We start from the raw sequence: 18,344 nt of genomic DNA on the forward strand, positions 1-18,344 counted from the left end.
ACAAACTGCTTCCATCGCGGCGGATAATTGAATTGCAACGGGGGATGTTGAACGCAGTCACATCTGCCCCTCCCCTCCCCTTCCTCTGCCACAGCATTTTGAAAGCCTTTTTTTTTTTTTTTTTTTAATGCATTATTCATAACAATTTTTACATAACCTTTGGGAGCTGGAATGACGTTTGCCCGTCTGTGTACCCACTAGAAATACCACTGTCAATAATGCAGGAGGGGTAAAAAAAGTATTTTTTTTAATTTATTTATTTTTGCTTCATCACAATTTTTCCGCCACATGTTCTTTTCCGGACGCCGTTTTAATGACCACCTTAAATATGATGAGATGAGACTTTATTAAATCGAGTTTCCTCTTGCTCTTCACCTCAAGGCCACGATAATCCCGATGCCTCTCGGAGGGTTTGCCCGCAACGTGAAGCCATTACGTCAGAAGGAGTGTTATTCCCCGTTTCTTGTCCCGCCAGGAGTACGCGGCAGTCGTTTTTGTGATTATTCAGAGAGAATTTGATTGAATTTGCATTCACACTCGTGGAACGCTCAGACGACAGAAAAGACATCTTGCTGTCTTAAGGAGTCCCTCGGGTTCCCTCGCCTTTTGGTGCCTAAATCGGGGTCCTCGGGACGCCCTTTTCACCATTTTTAACTTGCCGTAGTGCGACGCATTGTGCGAGCCGCTGCTTTTTCCACCGGCTACAGCGGAGACAGTTGGGAATGATATAAGGTCTTATCTTATGACTTTTAAGCTCCTCGGGCGATTTGTATTCTTTATTTAAACATGTTGCAATATGGTGGTCCTCGGCGTGGGAAGTATTTGGGAGCCCCTGACCTTGGCCGAGTTTTCCAACATACCTCTGGTGCTGCTGTTGCACTAACTATTTGCCCTTTATTGCCCTTTATAATACTCCCGGCTGCCAAAGTACATGCTATTGTGTCCAAGTCTCCATCTCTGCATGCTTGTGTTTGCTCAGCATACCTTTCATCATCAGTAAGAGGAGAGCGTAGCCTCACTTACGGTTGTTGAGACATAATAATGGGTCCTCTGTGCTGCACTGGCTTTTATTGGTTGAGCTGTCCAAAAAGCAATTTGTGCGTCTGGAGAAAGGTCCCACGGTTTTTAAAACATGAAATTTTCCTCCCCGCAGCCCCCTTTTATGTACACTTATTTCACCTAACAATCTATTTAAGAGTATGTCTCAGAAATGAGAGGGAAGAACGAGAGAGAAAACATTTCCTTTTTGTTTGCGTCTTCTTTCTCTTCCTGACAAACACAAGAATGTTTTTTGACAAAAAGTGGGAATAAACGGGGGCAACATTGAGAGTGATCTTCTACCACCAAGTCCAAACTAACCAATAGATTATGGGCGGCTTGCTCGTACAAATGCTCATTGCCCCATTGTTTCAACACTTTTAATTTATTTATAACGACTAGGGCTGGCTAATGGTACTCAACACCTTTTAAGGTATCAATTTAAATAACCCAATGGCAAGTAGTGTCGAAACTTCTCCAGTCAAAAAAAGACTATTTGTATGGTTTTTACGCGCAGCCAATCACCGCAAGCATTGTTTGATGTAATGCGATGTGTGATTGGCTCATTACCGCAGCAGCTACAACAGTCTGTTAAAGCAACGCTATTCTACCTTCTACATACCTGCTTCTTAAAATAACAGCTTGTAATATGGAGAATGGCACCACTGACCCGCGCGTGCGAGCACATTTGCCAGGCCGAGCACATCTGGCACCTACGCCGGTAGCAGGGTGCGGATCCCCCCCAACTTCTCTCCCCACGGTTGCGGGGGGAACCGTGGACTGAGTGCTCGCAGAAGTGGCGGGGTCCCTGCAAAAGGGCACTGTAACCTAGATGTACATTACATCTGCGTTTGTAACGTACACTGTTATTGAAACGTGACCAATGAGATTCAAATATGTCGGGTTGAATACATTATTTTCCGACACCGGACCGAGTTTTATGACAGCGGCATAAAATTGCAGTTGCGCTCAGAAACTGTAGCGGCGCCATTACCAAAAGTAACGTCGTGCTGCTTTAAAGGACAGGTTCACAGTTCACAATATGAACAGTGAACAAGGTTTCCCTCGCTGTAGTCATTCCTCCAGTACTGGCTATTTGTTTAAAATGACACCGCCCAAATACTTAATTGCACCTGTTTTTCACAGTTATTTAATAAATATTTTAATAATTTGATCACTTTCAAAATGCATGTTTGAAAGTCATTTGGATGGGGAGGAGTGGTGGCATCTTACTCAATGTTTAGATTCACATGATGGGTGTGGTCGGGAAAAAAAAAGGTATCGAATAAAGTATTCTATTGGTATCGGTATCACTTTAGTGGTATTGCCATTTTTTTCAACGATACCCTAATGATGGCAGCTTAACCCGAGCGTGTGGTGAGCTTGCCGACATTTACCAGCTGTGACCATGTTTTCCGGCGGTGCTGGTACTAGTTCATGAGATAAGGAGTGATGTCTCAAATGCAGTTGGAGCTACACCAAAAACCCAAGTATTTTTTCCCGTGGTACAACATTCATCTCACGTATTCACTATTTTTCGTACAATTCGTACCATTTTTTCGTACAATTTCTGCTCAGCTGTTGCATTCACCGCAATTTGCCGGTGTTTGGAGAAAAGGCATTTCCCCCGTCCCCGCCGCGTGGAGCCCAAATGGACGACTCAGCTGCTGACGGCGCATTAGACGTTAGCGCACGTGCCATTTAAGTTGACATTGATCCAGAGTGAGAGTGAGATGGAGGGAAAGAGGAAAAGGGCGAGCGAGAGAAGGGAGCAGAAAAAGAGACGTTATCTCTGCTCAGACCACTTGCAACGTGCTGTCGGGCAGATTAAGGATTGTCTTTCCGATCACCCTCAAGAAGTCCTTGAAAAGGCCGAAAATCTATATAACTGTTAATCATTTTCAAGTCTGGGTCGTGCTTGTTTTTTTAAACGACATAGAGATATTGAATATTTGAATATTTTCACACTTACCCCAAACCGCTGCCGACTACTTACAGCAGCAAATGTTATTTTGTATCACAAGGAATCATTCAAGCGTATAAATATTCATATATGATAAGCAGGCGTCTCTCCTGTGCTTTCTGGCCACTTTGGCACACTCTACTGTAAAACACACACACACACGCAGGCAGGGAGGCAGGCAGGCATGCGCACACACAAACACACACACATTTGACTGTTTTTAGATTGTTTCTTCTCAATCCCCAGGACCTAGTTGCCCGTTGCAGCGTACTGTTCTACTAGTGCCGTATTCCAACTCATTCCCGCTACTCACTTCACAGTAGGAGATACTATATAGTTCACTACAGGGGTTGGCAAAAGCCGGTTTCTACATTTTCCTGGTTTAGTGAAGCCTGGGGCACCTCCGGTTAAACGCCTGGCTGTGCTCTCACTCTGCCCAAAAACAACGGACGCCGCCAGGGCTGGCGACTTACTTTTACGCTTACTCCTCTGACTGATATCCTCGCATTAATTTTGCCAGCCGCATTACGCTGTGGGGGGTAGCTACATTAGATTTTCCCAGGAAAAAAAAACAACAAAACTTGAAGGTCGTACCTTCCCAGAAAGCTTGTTTATTTCCCCCAAATCCCCTTCCGTCAACACAGTTTACATAGGAACCGTGGGTCAGTCAGGAGGAACGTCCACGGCTGCTCCAGATTGAGATTGACCGTGTCATATTGACTGGTCCAGGAAGTGACGCGTGTGTGTGTGTGTGTGTGTGTGTGTGTGTGCGTGTGCGTGCAGGCTGGCACCGTGAGAGACTCCATGGCCAAGTCGCTGTACAGCGCTCTGTTCGACTGGATCGTGTTCAGGACGAATCACGCGCTGCTCAACAACCGAGACCTGGAGGACAACGCAAAGGTAGGAACTGAGACACACACACACACATGCGCACACACACACGCACACACTCACTCAGCATGCCATACTTGCACAAATGTATAAACATTAGAATACCACACCAAGTGCCCACATGCCCCACGCACGCGAACACACGGAAACACATACATAAGCAGATGACCTAAACAATATTAAATAACACATGTGAATGCACACAGATGCAAGCAAGAATGCATGAGACGCGCAAATGCGCCCGCCCTCCATACACACACACACACACACACACACACACACACACACACACACACACACACACACACACACACGTACATATCATACAGTACACACACATCACAATCATAACACACACCTCCATAACTACATAATGACAGATGCACATGTTCACACACAATCATGCACACATTGTTTCTCTCCGAGTGAGAGTCATGCATTTATATGATCTTATATTACTTATTATACATGAAATAGACGCGGAGAAATATCACACAACACATGCATGTGCACAATGACCTGCACGCACTCGGACACATACACACACATACGCGTACACACACACTTCGGCAAAGCTAATGTACTGTAATAATTTTATGGCTGTTCTGGGACAAATCGGGGACAATAGAGAGTGGATGAGACGGAGGTCCGTGAGGTCCGGGGTGATAGAAGAATTCCACAAATGTGTGGGTGTGTGTGCGCGCATGTGTGTGTTAGTTCAAGTGGCAGCTGGGAAGCATACCCATTGGGCATCCAAGGGATTAGATCGCAGATCATTCCAGCTTTTCACTGTGTGTGTGTGTGTGTGTGTGTGTGTGTGTGTGTGTGTGTGTGTGTGTGTGTGTGTGTGTGTGTGTGTGTGTGTGTGTGTGTGTGTGTGTGTGTGTGTGTGTGTGTGTGTGTGTGTGTGTGTGTGTGTGTGTCCGTCCACATGTGCCAAAAGCACTGGGGCAGATGGCATCAAATTTCTCTCAGCTCAGTTTACCCCCTGCGGTGCTCGGCTATCCCAGTGTAGAGTGTGTGTTTGTGGGTAAGTGCATTAGTGTGCACGCATTGCACATGCACGTGTGTTTGCAGGAGACATGCATGGGTGTGCCCGTTTGTGTTTGGCTGTGACCTTGTCAGTTCTGTGTGTGTGTGTGTGTGTGTGTGTGTGTGTGTGTGTGTGTGTGTGGTGTGTGTGTGTGTGTGTGTGTGTGTGTGTGTGTGTGTGTGTGTGTGTGTGTGTGTGTGTGCATATTATTTTTATACATCATACGGCAGGTTCTCTATTTCATGTATTCAGAATTGCCATTTACCGACAAGGAAACACAAAATCTACCTTGAATTTAATTTATTCCAGCTTTTAAAGGTTACATTTTAAGTTTCCTGTCATGCCACGTATTATTCCAACAAATGGCAGATTTATTTAACATTAAATTGAACATATTTGTGTGTATAGCTTCCTCTTAAAGTGCCTTTGAGTGATGCATCCCTTTCATGCTGTGTGGCAGATCCTGTCCATTGGCGTCCTGGACATCTTTGGATTCGAAGACTACGAGAACAACAGCTTCGAGCAGTTCTGCATCAACTTTGCCAACGAGCGGCTCCAGCACTACTTCAACCAACACATCTTCAAACTAGAACAGGTACGGTGCAGTAAGGGAGACGGCTATTATGGTCTGGTCTGGTCTTGTTATTTTGTGTTGTTTCTCCTCCCTTCCCTTCCTTTATGAGGAGGGTGTGGTCAGCACGTCTGCATTGTTATCCTACAATGACCCGCTGGTGGTTTTGGCTTGTTTACTATTAAGACAATGATTATTGTGCTGTTATTGGTGTATCCTGTGCTTTACAGCCTCTATCGCAGCATTAACACACACACACACACACACACACACACACACACACACACACACACACGCAATCCAGTCGCTAGCCGCACAGGTCTGTGTGTGTGTGTGTGTGTGTGTGTGTGTGTGTGTGTGTGTGTGTGTGTGTGTGTGTGTGTGTGTGTGTGTGTGTGTGTGTGTGTGTGTGTGTGTGTGTGTGTGTGTGTGTGTGTGTGTGTCGTGACGTCCGTCTCCGTGCGGGAGCGTCACGTCATTGTGTTTTCGACACGTTCATCCAAAGGTTTTGTTCCCGTTCCGTGCGACCGATTCAACCGTCGCATGAAGCGAAGAATGGAGCCTGCGAGGTTGTGATTGCCTCTCGCTTCACCCAAAAGCTCAGACAAAGCGAGCGTTTACGTGCCGTGGTCTTGTGAATGTCGGTCGCTCACAATACGATGAATAGCACGGAGATGTGTGCGTTGTCGTGCCCCCGCCGACATTCATCTGCTACGTATTGATCGACGTCCTGCTCTGGCGGCAGATAAATAATAATGTTGCTTTATTTGTACTGAACATTTAGGGAAGTAGTTTGTGGTCCCGCTCAATACGGTTTGGTGAATGGAAGCCCAGTCGAGGCTGGCCACTTCATACAATGGTACTTGTTATTTCAGAATGACGGCCATTGTCCATTCAGTTCGTTCCTGGACCGTGGCACGACTCAGCAACGTTATTGGTTGTTGAATCCACTGAATTAAATCTGAATTAAGAACTGAGAACTGCGGGTTGAAATGTGGGTTTATATCTTGAATATCATATTTCTATGGCTTTGCCGTGCCCCGTGACAGGAGAAGTTCTGCAGGAAGGAACACAAAGCGAGTCAAGGAGACACAGGAACCAAAGACATGTTTTTGGGGTTTTTTTTTTTAGGACGGTTGGGAGTGAGAAGGGAAGAAGGGATGATGATGAGCGGGAGAGAGAGAGGGGTTGTTTGTTCTCTTCAACCCAGGACGGGGGATGAGAGTAATCTTCCTGTTCTCTCTGGAGTTGGAGGGTCACTCCGCCTCCTCTTCCCCCATTTTTTGCTTTTTGCCAAGAGAGCACCAAGAGAGTTTGAGCCTCTCTTGGTGCTCCGGGAACCATGAGGTTATGGTCGCCGAGCCGACGGAGGGAACTGGGGGACGGAGGGAAATAGAGGACGGATGGAACTAGGGGACGAAGATAACTAGAGGACAGAGAGAACTAGAGGACGAAGGGCACTCGAGGATGGAGGGAACTAGGGGACGGAGGGAACTAGAGGACAGAGAGAACTAGAGGACGAAGGGCACTCGAGGATGGAGGGAACTAGGGGACGGAGGGAACCAGGGGACGGAGGGAACTAGAGGATGGAGATAACTAGAGGACGAAGGGCACTCAAGGATGGAGGGAACTAGGAGATGGAGGGAACTAGAGGACTAGAGACGTCTTGAAGGGTTGGGGCTGGGGAGCCAGGCCCAGTTCACTGGGACTGATACAACTCTGAACATACTGTTCCTATTATCACCACATTTACTTTTCGCAAATAATGTGACTTTTAAAGTAACAGCTATTTAGTGAGACTGACATGGATATTTGCCATTTTTCCCCCTTTGGATTTCTGTGAACTTGAAGCGAGGGCTTAGTGTCATGGAGACATTTTTAATGCTGGTACGGATTCCAGCCTTGATTTTGACAAATAAAGTTAACATCTGTTGGGCGAGTTCTCACTGCGTGGTCGGAGGGGTTAACCTGTTTCACTACAGGAAAACAAACAGAGTATTAAAGATATTTATTCTGCAGAATAAAGAGAAAGATAGAGATGTACTTCAAAACAGTGATCCGATCAGTCCGCCCTTGCTTCTACCGAAGAGGCCTATATACTGATGAGAGGTTGTGCGCTATAGGTCAGGTGCCATTCGCAAAACTGTGCCCCCCAATCTCTTCCCCTGGTGTTTCCCTCGTACAGTGATTTAACAGTCCAACTCCGGTCACAGATACAATCTTACTGTGCAATGAAACAAACCACAATACCCTGTCGAGCCCCCTGTGGGTTATCCTTATCTCCACATAAGGTTGAGTGAAGATGGAATGTGGTCCGGTCTTGTGACAATACAATATTATCTGAAAGAACAGTGTCTCTTCAATGTGAGCTCTGAATGAGTCATTAAAAACCCAAGACAATGTGTTTTAAAAAGCTACGTAAGACACCAAAAGGCTATTGTCTTAAATAACACGTACAAAACATCATTCAAAGCACTGATCATCTGCATTTTGTTCAGCATAGATCACCCATCAAACTCTCTCAATGAGAGACACTGTCAATCGGGCTGAAAAAGATATGAACTCAAAATCGAATTTGCCATTCTCGAGAATTCCCCTTTGGTGGGTGACAAAAAAAACAGACAGAAATACAAAAAATACACACAAGCAAATCTGATTTGAACCCCGCGGTGAGGCCGTTTTTGGACTTTGGAGGGGTTCTCCTGTCACTCTGAGTGGGATAGCCGATAAATTTGAAGCAAGTGGGGAAAAACTGGGGGAGGGAGAGAAAGATAGGGGTTTTTTTTTTATAGACTTTTCGGAATGATATAAAGGTGCTAAAATTGGAATAGTACAGGCGCTTTTAGGGAAAAGTGATGAATGTAATAGCGGGCTCTGGGCTCAGTTTGAGTGTTTAGGATTTGCAGGTTTTCAGCGCTCGGTGTGTTGGACAGCAAAGTGCTTCTAACAGCGGCTCCCAGTTAAACCGAGTGGAGTGTATTAGCTCTTATTTGTCTCTTTGGGGCTGTGATCCTAGAGCCCTGCGAAGACAGCAACTGCGATAAAAGGTGATATAAAAAAATGGTTTTTTTGGAACTGGATTCAAAGGAGATTAAGTTTTGTAGGTTTTTTTTTTTCTTCTCAACTGGGGTCCTATGAATAAATGTATTTTTTCCCCGTCTTTCTAATTCTATTATTTATTTTAGTTTCATTTGTACCTGTATTTACATACCCTCTCCTTGTCACCTCTCTCTCTCTCTCTCTCTCTCTCTCTCTCTCCCTCTCTCTACCGCTTTCCCTCTCTCTCGCCCCCACCCCCCCTCTGTATTTTGGTTCCTTGGTGTTTTGGTTCCGTAATCAAGTTTCTGCCTTTGTGACATGAATGACCGAAAATAATAATAAAGGAACCTTAAAAGTCAAAGTCTCTCTCTCTCCCTCCCTCTCTCTCTCCCTGTTTCCCTATCCCCCAGTTCTCAGTGCATATCAGGAACACAAAGCCGGCCCCGGCTCTCTTTCAATAGCTCTGTAAACAAACTGCTAATTCAGCAGCCTTATTATATATCTATCTATGCTGTTTTTATGCAGCTGCCAGTCACTAAACCACTTATTATTAGAGAGAGAGAGAGAGAGAGAGAGAGAGAGAGAGAGAGAGAGAGAGAGAGAGAGAGAGAGAGAGAGAGAGAGAGAGAGAGAGAGAGAGAGAGAGAGAGAGAGAGAGAGAGAGAGAGAGAGAGAGAGAGAGAGAGAGAGAGAGAGAGAGAGAGAGAGAGAGAGGAGGGGGGGGGGGGGGGGGGGTGTAAGTAGGCCTAATGAGCCTCAATCAACTAGAGTTTGTCACAATGGCTGTTGGCTCTTGTTCCACTCGCAGGCTCCTGATTGGCTGTGGCGGCTGTGGCGCCGCCGAAGGCCTAAGACGGTTTTTGAAAAGCAGCCGTGTTTAGTGGAGCCGCTGCAGAAGGGTCCCTTCATTCCCACTGAGCATCACATGCTGCTCTAATGGCCCTGCTATGTGCTCTCCCAGGGCCCTACGGCCATCACACACACGCACACACGCGCACATACACTCTGCAGGATGCAACATGTACTAACAAAAAGCTCCTGTTTGCATAAATCTGAAATAAGTACCAGTGAAATTCAGTGAGCTTTCACGTGACATTTACATTTTGCCGTATTAGGCTGATGCTGTTATCCAGAGCTTACAGGGCAGTGACTACAGTACAATACTGGGCTTAAAATGCCGTCATTACAAGCAGCGGGAGTACAAACTGCCTGTCACAGCACCTACACAACGGATGTATTATTCACTTAGCGCTGTAATTAAACCATTGTTATCTACATTCATATTACTGTGTACATATTTATTAAAAATTTACAGTAATATTCACTAAACTATATCTACACTCTGGACTCCCAGCCGCCATACTGCCACCAAGCTTTTTAATGTACAGTATCATCTGCACATTCTCTATATTCTGTATATATACTGGACACTGTATACATACATATATAGATACAGTATAAAAAATATATATTTTTTGATTAAGCTTTTTCGTGTTACTTGTCTGAAAACGTAGTCCCTCAGATCACTGTTGATCCAATAAATGGTCGTCTTATATAACAAGGAAACATAAATATAGAAAGTGTTTTTATGTCTGTAAACCATTGCGTTAGAATTCCGAGAATTGTAGCAGTTTATATTTTAAGATTAGCACCGTTTTAATGCAAATGTTTGGGCTTCCGGTTATATAATCAAAATCCTGACACGGGAGGGGGGGCGGGGGGCCCTTCCTGTGCTGAACCCTCGCTTAAAGATGTTCAAGTGCTCCTGAGATGCTCCTCTCCTCCCCGGCTGCGACTAATATTGTTTCAGCGGGCTCCAAGTTTATTATCCTTTAATCACCGGGGTCCTCCGAACCCCTGGCTGTCTGCCGCGCCTCCCGTTTATTTGACAGGACAGCGGTGGATGTGGATGGGAGAAGCAGGGGGATCGGGGGCCTTTCTTTTTTTTTTGTTTCCTCACTCGCTCCTTTCTGCCAGATCCTTTCTGATTTCTGTTTGTTTGACTAGCCGCGGGGCGGTTGATGCGCCCGGCCCCCTCGCACCTCACGTTGACGTCAGGCCGAAGGGAAAGAACTCCCTCGCGAAATGTTTTGCCGTTTATCTCCTGACTGGGAATTCGGGTCGGGGGCCGACCGGAGCTTTGGGCGGTGGCTGACGGTGTGAGTTGAAGTCGGTAGCTGTAGTTACCTTTTCTCTTGGCCACGGCCGTTTTGTTTTTGCATTTGTTTGTCGTCGTTTCTACGGCGTTTCATGAGCATCCTTGATGCGTTGAATAGCGGTCGCCTCCACAGCCACATATTTGACAAATCATTGCTCTCAGCACCAAAAGTTTGAAAGTTCACCTTGTGAAATGGGTTTTAGGTGTAAAAGGGTATCTTAAATGTGCTGGGGTTGGACCATGAAGGGTTTGTGTTTCGACTCACCTCTTCACCAGCCTATTTGTTTTACCTCACGACAGCACGTGCAGTACTGTATGTGGTTTGGGGAGGGTTGATGTCAAAAGTCTGGATATTCACCGTAGACCGCTTGACTTGAACACCTTGACGTTTCACACCCAGGACCGGAACTCTGAACTTAATCATGCGAGTCGGAGAGCTCCAAGACGGCGGCTGTTGTCCGGCGCTGCCTTGTACTCCCAATGGGCATTTTTAATAACGTTCTCCTCACCCGTTTGTTTTCCTGGGGGAAAGGGTGGAGGAGGCGAGTGTGTGGGGGTGCTGGGAGGTGGTAGGTGGGGGGTGCGCGAGGTTGCTGCCAATTTCTGCCCCATTTATTTTTTGGAGGTGTGGGTACAACAAACAAGGTGTCACGTCCATATCCGCCCGTGATCCCGCCGCCTCCGCCCGGACGTTTGGGGAGAGGCCTGCGTCCCGGCGACTGATCCTATTTGACAGGACCCGCGAGTCGGTCGTCACGGGGAGCAAGTTGTCCGCCCCCCAACCTGCGCTGCGAGACCTGCCGCGTCAAATCCAAACGGCTCCCGTCCGCTTCTGTCAATAAACGGGACGGTTGCCGTTGCGCGCAGGGTTTTTAAAAACATTTTTTTTTTAGCTGCAGATTTTTCCGGAGCGCCACGCACTTATTCCGACGGCGGCGTCCAGCTTTCGGCCGCTTGACGTCATCGCTGTGAGTCATGTGGGGTCGCGGAGTCCAATCTGCTCGAAAGACGTCTCTCTCGCTCTCTCTTTCTCTCTCTCTCCTTCTCCCTCTCTCCCTCTCTCTCTCTCTCTCTCTCTTTCCTGGACCACATGAAAGCCAGATTCCTCGGCGCTCGTCGACCACGGTGTTTCTCTCCTTTACTGTCTCTCGTTTCGACTCCTTCCCTCCGTCTCCCTTCCTCCCGCTCTTTATCCATCATGTTTAGAAATGTCTCGCTTTCTCTCCGCTGTGACATGACTTACTGCAAATAAAGGAATCTTAAAAGTCAAAAAAAGTCTCTCCCTCTCTGTCCCTCTCTCTCTCTCTCTCTCCCTCTCGCTCTCCCTCTCTATCCTTCTCTCTCTCTCTCTCTCTCTCTCTCTCTCTTTCTCTCTTTCCTGGACCACATGAAAGCCAGATTCCTTGGCGCTTGTCGACCACAGTGTTTCTCTCCTTTACCGTCTCTCTGCTTGTCTGTCTCTCGTTTCGACTCCCTCCCTCCGTCTCCCTCCCTCCCGCCCTTTATCCATCATGTTTAGAAATGTCTCGCTTTCTCTCCGCTTCTCTCTCTCTCTCTCTGTCTATCTCTCTCTCTCTCCCTCTCCCTCTCCCTCGCTCTTTCTCTCCGCTGCAACCTGTTCCAGCTTCTGTTAACCGCTCCGCTGTTCCTCCCTTCTCTTCAATAATAAAAAAAAAACACTCCGCTGTCATAACAGCACAGACGGGCGTGGACGGAGGGAGGGCGAAAAGAAAAGGGAAAGGAGGAGCACATGCACACACACACACACACCTACGCACGCACGCACGCACACACACACACACGCACACACACACACACACGGGTCCAGCAGAGCTCAGTGCAACATTGGAAATGGGCAGATCCAGGCCTGACTAATGGATAGCGATAGGGATCTAACCCTCCCCGCCCGACCACCAGCCCCACAGGCCAGACACAAATAAAACTCCCTGCTCCGCTCGGATCTCTCGCCATGTCCTCATAATCCAGAGGGATTATGTCGCTTCACTTTGTCTGACGATGTCTCATCCTTCTAGAAGCTAATTGTGTCAGGCTTATGTGTGTGTGTGTGTGTGTGTGTGTGTGTGTGTGTGTGTGTGTGTGTGTGTGTGTGTGTGTGTGTATGTGTATGTGTGTGTGTGTGTGTGCGCACGCGTGCGTGCGCGAGTTTCTATTCACATCCTGATGATATACAGATAATGTATATACTGTATATATTTGCACAATTTCCTATTTTTTTGTTTGTTTATTGTTGCACTATCTATCTATCTGCCATTGATGTAGTTTACTTTTTTGGCCTTGAATTCTTTTTAATAATAAAACTCAAATACTTGCACAACTATCATGGTCGGTGCGCTGGTTGGTCTAAACCTGTAACATGAGTGGACCTGCAAAGCAGAGTTTCTTATTATTTTCCACTAAATCTTTTCCTCTGTCGGTCTGTCCCCCACCCCCAGGAGGAGTACAGGGCGGAGGGCATCACCTGGCACAACATCGACTACAGTGACAACAGCAGCTGCATCAACCTGATCAGCAAGAAGCCCACAGCGCTGTTCCACCTCCTGGATGAGGAGTGCAAGTACGCCACCTGCTGCAGCACAGTAGAGCGGGATGCCCGGACGCATAGCTGTTAGAAATGATTGCATGTGTGGGGCTTATAATGTATATCTTGTTGAAATGCGGCTGTTATTGTTGCACTTTCAAAGACCTTATCCAGCGAAACTGTAGAGCGCCACCTGGGCTCCAATTGTTCGACTCCATGTGTTTATGGTTTGTATAAATTAAAACCAGATTACGCCGCGAAGGTGCGTAAGGGCCCAGGATTGATGTCTGGGGGTAGAGGGAGGAATGCCTCAAATTGCCCCGAAGCGCAGTGGATGGGGTTTAGAAGGAACAGCATGGCACCAACACTGTAATACAGTTAGGGATTCCATTTGCTGCTCCTGACCGGCGTGTTTATTATTAAAGTCATTATCTTGTCAGAATTGTGTGGAATGCAAAAAAAGTGTGAAATTTAAGCTCTTTTCCATGGATGACCTTGGGATCACCCCGTACAGGCCCATCGCACAGTCCCTGACTTATGAAGCATTGAGAGACACTGCCCCCAGAACTAAGCCTTTCCTCATTAGCTTGATTGATACTGAACCTGGGAGTGCTACCAAAGTAAACGACGTGCTAATTTATGTGGTAGCGTCTATCGTGTGTGTGTGTGTGTGTGTGTGTGTGTGTGTTTCTCTCTATGTACGTTTGTATGCGTGTTCCCAGTGTTTCTTCTGAGAAGAAACGCTGCGCGTCAGCACACAGCCTGTGCATCGAGAGCATCCAATAAATTAGATGTGGCACAACCCCCAACAGCAACCCCCACCCTTGCATGAAAACATGTGAGGCTGTGCACAGATTGCCATATTTACCTGCTGCAGAAGCTGTCATCTGTGCAGTAAGCTATGCGAGCCACTAAGCTCGATGGGCCCCGTTCATCTGGATTTAATAATAGATAGATGGGCCCCAATTTTGTGTGTGTGTGTGTGTGTGTGTGTGTGTGTGTGTGTGTGTGTGTGTGTGTGTGTGTGTGTGTGTGTGTGTGTGTGTGTGTGTGTGTGTGTGTGTGCGCGCGCAGGGATGGAAGGGGTGCAAAGGAGGCTTCTTTTTTTTTTTTTTTCCCAAGTTCTCGGGTCAAAGGGGGATTCCTTAATAAAGAGACTGCCTCGTGTGATTTATCCCACCACAGCAAGCAGCTTTCCACTAAAAGACTGGGCCACATCGTGGACGGCGCTTAAGACCCCTTATCCTTCACATTTAGCAACACTCGGCAGATCTCTCGAGGAGTGGAAGCTCTTTCCCTCGCTCGCCGATTGCAACAGGCCGGCGCGGTCGTCTATAATGGCTGCTTCGCCGACCCGCGCGGCGGCACAACATGTTTGTCAGCCCCGCTTCCCAGGCGCAGCGCAGTCAGCAGCGCGGCGTGAGGGTGGACCGGTGCACTCTGGGAAAGCGCGTGGGGGAATCCCAGCGGGACTGTTGATCTGGCCTTCTGACAGCTCACTGGTGGTAAATAGGTGTAAGGAAAGTGCTGACAGTGCCATTAGTCCGGTGTGGAGGAAAACACTTAAGACGCAAAGGTTAAGGTTCACGTCCCCTGAGCCCTGGGGGTAAGGAGTGGGTGTGAAATCAAGTTCAGAAACAATAACCCCCCCCCCCCCCCCCTATTCAGACACGTGCGCATGTTCCGGAACAATGCTTTCACGAATTGATAGAATTGCCTCGTGGACCTGCTTGGAGGTTGGACTGGGCGACACCGAGGTGTGCGGCCATGTTAATATGCAGACGTGGTTATTTATTATTACGTTTTATTCCAAACAAGCAGAAATAACCATCGAGTAAGGTTGAAATGGTTGAAGTTTATTTTCCAGTCAAGACATCCACCTCCTTCTTGGCCCTTGTTATTTTCAAGGTGAGAATCCCACGTGTGCACCATTTGCTATCCCTCATTCAGAGCTTTAATGGGCTGTCATGTTTAAGTATCCACCTGGATAAACACGTGTGTGTGATGTGTGATGTGTAGGCCGTCTGAAGCGTCTGGTCATTGTTAGGTCAGAGCTTTGTCCGTTTGGTGTCGTGGTTCCTCAACCTTTTTCATATCGAGGAACACTAGCTGTCAATAATGTTGCCGAGGCCTCCCTGGAACCTCCTGGAGGACCCCCGGACCCCCATGTTGAGAACCACCGTCCCAGATGATCCCCCCAATGATCTGCTTTGGCCGTTAGTGTGCGATCATGCGTAGGACTGGGTGAGAGTGGACCTTGGCGTCTCGAACACGCCGCAATCTCTATTCGGCATTCACCTCAACCTGAGCATTTTCTCTTCTCTTGCCAAACCCGCCCCCGCCTCCGCCTCCTCCCGTTCCCCTCTTTCCTCCACAGCTTCCCCCAGGCTTCCAACCAGACCTTACTGGACAAGTTCAAGCGCCAGCATGAGGGCAACAGCTACATCGAGTTCCCTGCCGTGATGGAGCCCGCCTTCATCATCCACCACTACGCCGGCAAGGTCAAATACGGGGTCAAGGTGAGCGGCGTGCCATCGTCACTCGTATGCGCTCATGTTGTTTTTTTTATGTGCGTGTGGTTCCATGTGGAGTCGGTCACTAAAGTACACCGTAGTAGTATGACGGGGTAAAGGGTCCAGCAGTTGTTTTCCTTACTATGGGTTTATCGTAACATTACTCTTACTGGAAAACACTGGTGTCTCTTCAAAACTTCTGCTAATGCCGAAAATGTAAATGTAGGTGATATATAATTCCGTAGTCATGTCCTGAAATACAAATAAACCACAATGAAGGAACAAATAGTATAAACATATTATTATATTACTATTATAATGGAGAGGACAATTCCAGCTAAAGTCATTATCTTTTCAGACATATCTGGTGAGTAACTGGAGTGTGATTCTTATTTGAACGTTCTCAACGCTTCGTAGAAAATAAAAAGTTGGTCCTCACCCCCACACGTTTAGCTGTTGCTTCATTGACCTATTTTTCCAGCTAAATCTAATTCTCTGTTCGCTTTCCTGCAGAAGTTTAGATAAAAAGCACATGTGCTGGAAGCGTTTTTTCTTTTTTTTTTTTCTTTTTACGTTTATATAATACAGACCTAATAGCCGCCCCGTTGGAAAGGGATCCCATATCTGCTGGCAGCGCGGCTGCCGCTCGGTGGGAGACGTGCGATTCGGCCAAAATGATTCTGAGGTGCGAGAGCCGCACAGGTTGGACGACTTAACCCGGCAAGCGCACATGATAAGAAGCTGGGAGCTTAACCAGAGAGAGGGAGAGGGAGAGGGAGAGGGAGGCTCGGTTTGCACTCAAGTACAGACCATAAGCATTAAAATAAGAAAAGTTTAACAGTCGGGGGGGGGGGGGGGGGGGGAAACAAGAATAAAAATAATAATGAAATAAAATAGGTGGATACCAGACCACAGAGGGAGGGGGGAAGGAGAGAGAGAGAGGGAGAAACCAGGGTGAGAGAGAGAGAGAGAGAGAGAGAGGAGAGAGAGAGAGAGAGAGAGAGAGAGAGAGAGAGAGAGAGAGAGAGAGAGAGAGAGAGAGAGAGAGAGAGAGAGAGAGAGAGAGAGAGAGAGAGAGAGATTGAGAGAGAGAGAGAGAGAGAGAGAGAGAGAGGCTCCATGACAGGGCTACATTTCCTGTGGAAATGCGATGAACATCAGGAGATTAAAAAAAATATATAATTTCATCATAGAAGTTAAATTTGATCCCTCTGTTGACGCCCCAACGTGCTCCCAGGAAAACTGAGGCTGAGCCGCCCAGAGCGCTGTACATAGTGTTTTAAATGACGTATATGGCTCGATGTACCGTGCATATACATTATCTATAAAACTCCCCTCTCGGTCGTCGTTCTAGTATGTTGTCACATGACACCAAACCCTGCTAACACGCGTGGGTGTGTCCTCCATCCAGGACTTCCGGGAGAAGAACACGGACCACATGCGTCCGGACATCGTGGCGCTGCTGAAGAGCAGCAAGAACGCCTTCATCTGCAGCCTGATGGGCATCGACCCGGTGGCCACGTTCCGCTGGGCTGTGCTCAGGGCCTACTTCAGAGCGCTGGTGGCCTTCAGGGAGGCCGGCCGCAGGCACACGGACAGGAAGACGGGTGCGACGTCTGTCCGTCTGTCCGTCTGTCTGTCTGTCTGTCTGTCTGTCTGTCTGTCTTCCATCCATCTATTTATCCATCTATTGTCCATCTATCCATCCATCCTTTACAGTTGTTGAGGTCTTGTTCGGTCTACCTGAGATGTTTCATAATCAAACCCTCTTTCTCGCTCTTATATTAAAGATGTTTGACAGGCATATGTAAGAGGCTCTAATTTTCATTTAATATTTAATAATAAGAGTTTTTATTATATGAGGTTCCTATATAGAGATGTCTCATTAAAAATGCATTTGCAATTACTTTGTGCTCTCTCTTGCTCTCGCTCTTTCTCTCGCTCTCTCTCTCATGTAGGAAACGATGCAGCGGTTCCACCGTCCGTCCTCAAGACGGTGGACAGCTTCAGCTTCCTCCACCACCCTGTGCACCAGCGGAGCCTGGAGATCCTGCAGAGATGCAAAGACGAGAAATACAGTAAGCGACCCAAAATCCTCGAAACCCCCCTCGGAATAAAATAACAAGAAACCTCTGTCCGAATAATGCACGGAACACAGGGTACATGCAAAATAGATGGAAGGAAATTATGAATGTAGCCATAGGAGGCTAAGCTAAATAAACACAGAACACTTGTGCCGAGATCAGATTTATTTTCTTCGAATCTGGATTGATAAAACTAATTCAGGGTTATTTTTAAGCGACTATAAAACCTCAGAACAAAAGCTCTTACAAGTGCAGTTAAGAGGTGAGGGGGATCCAGTCCAGGCTGCAGTAACAGGCTCTGTAATGTGATGGTTTCCAGCCAATGAGACTCTGTCGAGTCGGGGTGAATTAAAGTGAAAAGTAGATCCCTCTTATATTTTATTAAAACCCGCTCGAAATCCCTAAACCGTTCAATCATCTCGGCCAAAGGAAAAAAACAAACAAAAAAAGCGACATAAAATCCGAGCTTTATCGCGTAAATCCCCCCCCCCCTCCCCCAGCATCAAATCCAGGGT

At 47.1% G+C, this 18,344-nt stretch overlaps 1 protein-coding gene across 1 annotated transcript in view; it reads left to right on the plus strand.

The window, feature by feature from the left end:
• The window catches only part of LOC307232018 (unconventional myosin-IXAb-like), a gene marked incomplete at both ends in the record, with an annotated part of 91,659 nt that overhangs the window by 45,843 nt on the left and 27,472 nt on the right, over window positions 1–18,344 (plus strand). Inside the window, 6 exons of the mRNA XM_080002899.1 lie at window positions 3,785–3,901; window positions 5,386–5,520; window positions 13,147–13,268; window positions 15,610–15,751; window positions 17,157–17,352; window positions 17,704–17,823. Of these exons, the coding sequence (XP_079859025.1) occupies window positions 3,785–3,901; window positions 5,386–5,520; window positions 13,147–13,268; window positions 15,610–15,751; window positions 17,157–17,352; window positions 17,704–17,823 (832 nt within the window). The remainder of the gene's footprint in view (window positions 1–3,784; window positions 3,902–5,385; window positions 5,521–13,146; window positions 13,269–15,609; window positions 15,752–17,156; window positions 17,353–17,703; window positions 17,824–18,344) is intronic.

The sequence above is a fragment of the Zeus faber genome (assembly GCF_960531495.2).
Source record: "Zeus faber genome assembly, chromosome: 6".
In the NCBI taxonomy this organism is placed as follows: domain Eukaryota; kingdom Metazoa; phylum Chordata; class Actinopteri; order Zeiformes; family Zeidae; genus Zeus; species Zeus faber.